We start from the raw sequence: 2,729 nt of genomic DNA, 5'->3' as shown, positions 1-2,729 counted from the left end.
ATATTTATCAACTGGTACACAATTCGTTGTCGTGCTGGTAGTCTCCTAATTCTTTGAAGTTTTTCCTCTCGCTACGTGTGTGCTCTGTCAATCGGGTACCTACAATTGCACTCTGACGCTCAAGTCAGTATTATAGTATTATAGTTTGTCATCTCAGGATATGAAAAACGTACATTTTTTCCCTTTCGAAATCTTATATAGGTTGACCTGCCCTCATTTGTTTGGGTTAGGTAATTAGTTCACTCAAACGTGTGTAGTGGTCTCAGAATGTGCGTAATGATTTCCTAATATCATGGACATGTGTCCCGAAGTATGTCTTTAACCTTTTCAATGCCATTGTTTTATTTATTATTTTGTAAATATCATTTGACTTGTCTGGTGTCTGGTAAATATATATGTATATATATATATATATATATATATATATATTATTTTATTTTTTTTGTTGAGTCTATTTTCCGACCACTATATTTAATATTCTTGTAGTAATACTGTTCAAGACTTTTATATTTTATAATATTTCAACGTTGCAAACCGTCGTATATTGTAATTTATTTGGTTGAAAAGTGATGAATGTTTGCCACTTGTATTGCTATCTAGGAGTAGTTCCTTTATATGCCAATTGCTGTAATTTTGTTACTTTTCTTCTTCTTCGTTAATTGCCCTTCCAATCCTTTTTAAATACGTACGTCACCTGAAAATAAAATTTCAAACTAAAAAGATTCAAAACATAACATCATGGACTTACAATATTCAAAACCTGAGACTGTCATCTAACTCACCAACACAGAAACTTAAATCTGAAACGTGTAGATCTTGCAACTGCATTACATAAATTATAATATATTTTATATATATTTTCTCTACAAGTGCATACAATTTTTACACCTTTTACAAGCATAAATCTCCTGCACCAAAGAGAAAAATAAAAATAAAAATAACATTAGACCTCCAAAAAAAAAGAGAAATACACCGAATATTCTTATTATATTACAATAAAATGTGCAAAAGTAAGATTTTACAAAAGGTTTTAACAATAACTGATTTTAAAAGTGCAATAACAATTTGGTAAAGAAAAACTACTATCGGACTCCATTAGTTAACATATGGGTGGAAAGAAAAGAGAGTAAAATAAATTTCATATTTTTTATTAAAATACTGGTATCTCCAATATTTTTTAGTTTTTAATCCCAATATCTAATTAATTTAATTTTGAAAGTAATTCTTTTATTTGAATACAATTTTTAATTTCAATCTCATATATTTACAAACACAATAACACATAATTACTTAATTGATATTAGAAAAAAAAATTGAATCTCTTAACTAAATTCACATATTTAACATAAACAAATTTATGAGGGTACAACAAATTATTTAAACACATAGTAAATTATACAATGAGAGTGAAAAGATAACTTAAAGAAAAATAGGGTAAGAATGAAAAGAAAATAAAAAAGTGTATGAATTACATACTCCTAACATAACAAGTTGGAGTTTTTATTTTGCAGATCAAGAAGATCAGAATACTGAATAAATGTATCTTTATTTCATACAATATATATAAAAATGGATGATAGCTCCACCATATTGTTTAATCTTCAAACTTAATCATCCTTTTTCTGGAACACTACAGGGAGAGCAGAACCATCCAAGGCAAACAAAATGGTTCCATTCTCACGCACAATCCCACCAGTTCCACAGATGAATCTGCAAGTGGGGCAAACTTCTGTAGGGCACCATCTGATGTTATAGATGCTCACGTTCTGTGTTTCCTCGATTCTGAAATAGTTTCCAGCACTGTGTGTTCCGTCATCAAGACCAGTGATGATAACCCTTCTTCCAATGCTCGTGTCATTCTCACCCAACTTCCATGCAGTGGACTGCACACACGTCGATGAAACTTCAACGAACTCCACTTTCAAGTCCCTATCCACCCTCACTTCATCGTCATCTTCCTCTCGGGCAAAAGGGGTGAATCTCACAGGGTACCCCTGTGGCAAGTCAGTGTTTTCAAGACCAACATGCAAAGGGCACGACTGGTTCCTGTTGATCAAGGTGAAACGTCCTCCGTTGTCTGTTATGGCTGGCCTGATGAAGTACTCCTCGTCGCTTTCAAGAGGGTCACCGTGTGTGTCCATCACATAGCGGTTGTTGGATTGGGAGAGCGTTGGTGTGGCCGCCAAAAGCCACAACGCGAGAGAGAGGGAAGCGAACAGCTTCATCGACATGGTGACACTTTGGTCTCAGAATAGTGTGGTTTAAGGTTTGTGTGGTTTTGCAATGGTGTGCGTGGTTTTTAAGGTTGCAAGAGGAAGGTATTTATAGGATATGGTATAGAGGGTTGTTGGAATAAAAGTGGAACATGATTTATCCAACACGTTGCTTGTACCTTAAGGATGTGATACGTAGCAAGACAAAGGTTGAATCTGGGATGAGTTACATAAATTTCCATGATCAAGCTTTGATTTCTATATATTTTGTGGAATTTCATTACACCGCCAAATGGAAATTTTGTTTTGTGGAATTTCAATATGTTTTGTAAAACTAGGATACTTGTGGTTTAATGTATATTTTATTTTATTTCAAAACTTTTTTCTTAGTATATGGTGCTGATATATTAATCTTCTCAAATTACTAGATCTAACTCACCCATATAATTATGGATTTGTGTACATGCAAGTTGATTGGTATAAATTATAAAAGTACTGAAAAAGAATCTAGAAAGT

The 2,729-nt window shown here is 33.1% G+C and overlaps 1 protein-coding gene across 1 annotated transcript; it reads right to left on the bottom strand.

The window, feature by feature from the left end:
- Positions 1-1,441: 1,441 nt before the first annotated feature.
- LOC137831474 (kunitz type trypsin inhibitor 104) lies at positions 1,442-2,518 on the bottom strand. The gene has a single exon (XM_068639165.2). The coding sequence runs from the start codon at positions 2,229-2,231 to the stop codon at positions 1,608-1,610; it is 624 nt and encodes a 207-aa protein (XP_068495266.1). The 5' UTR covers positions 2,232-2,518; the 3' UTR covers positions 1,442-1,607.
- Positions 2,519-2,729: the final 211 nt, after the last annotated feature.

This window comes from Phaseolus vulgaris, chromosome 11, assembly GCF_051622355.1.
Source record: "Phaseolus vulgaris cultivar YP4 chromosome 11, ASM5162235v1, whole genome shotgun sequence".
Classification (NCBI taxonomy): domain Eukaryota; kingdom Viridiplantae; phylum Streptophyta; class Magnoliopsida; order Fabales; family Fabaceae; genus Phaseolus; species Phaseolus vulgaris.
Note: the sequence above shows the minus strand (reverse complement) of the source record. Positions and strands in the feature narration are given on the sequence as shown.

Bases quoted from the DNA above. Each gene is read 5' to 3' on its own strand.
- LOC137831474 (XM_068639165.2), bottom strand. From the start codon at position 2,231: ATGTCGATGAAGCTGTTCGCTTCCCTCTCTCTCGCGTTGTGGCTTTTG.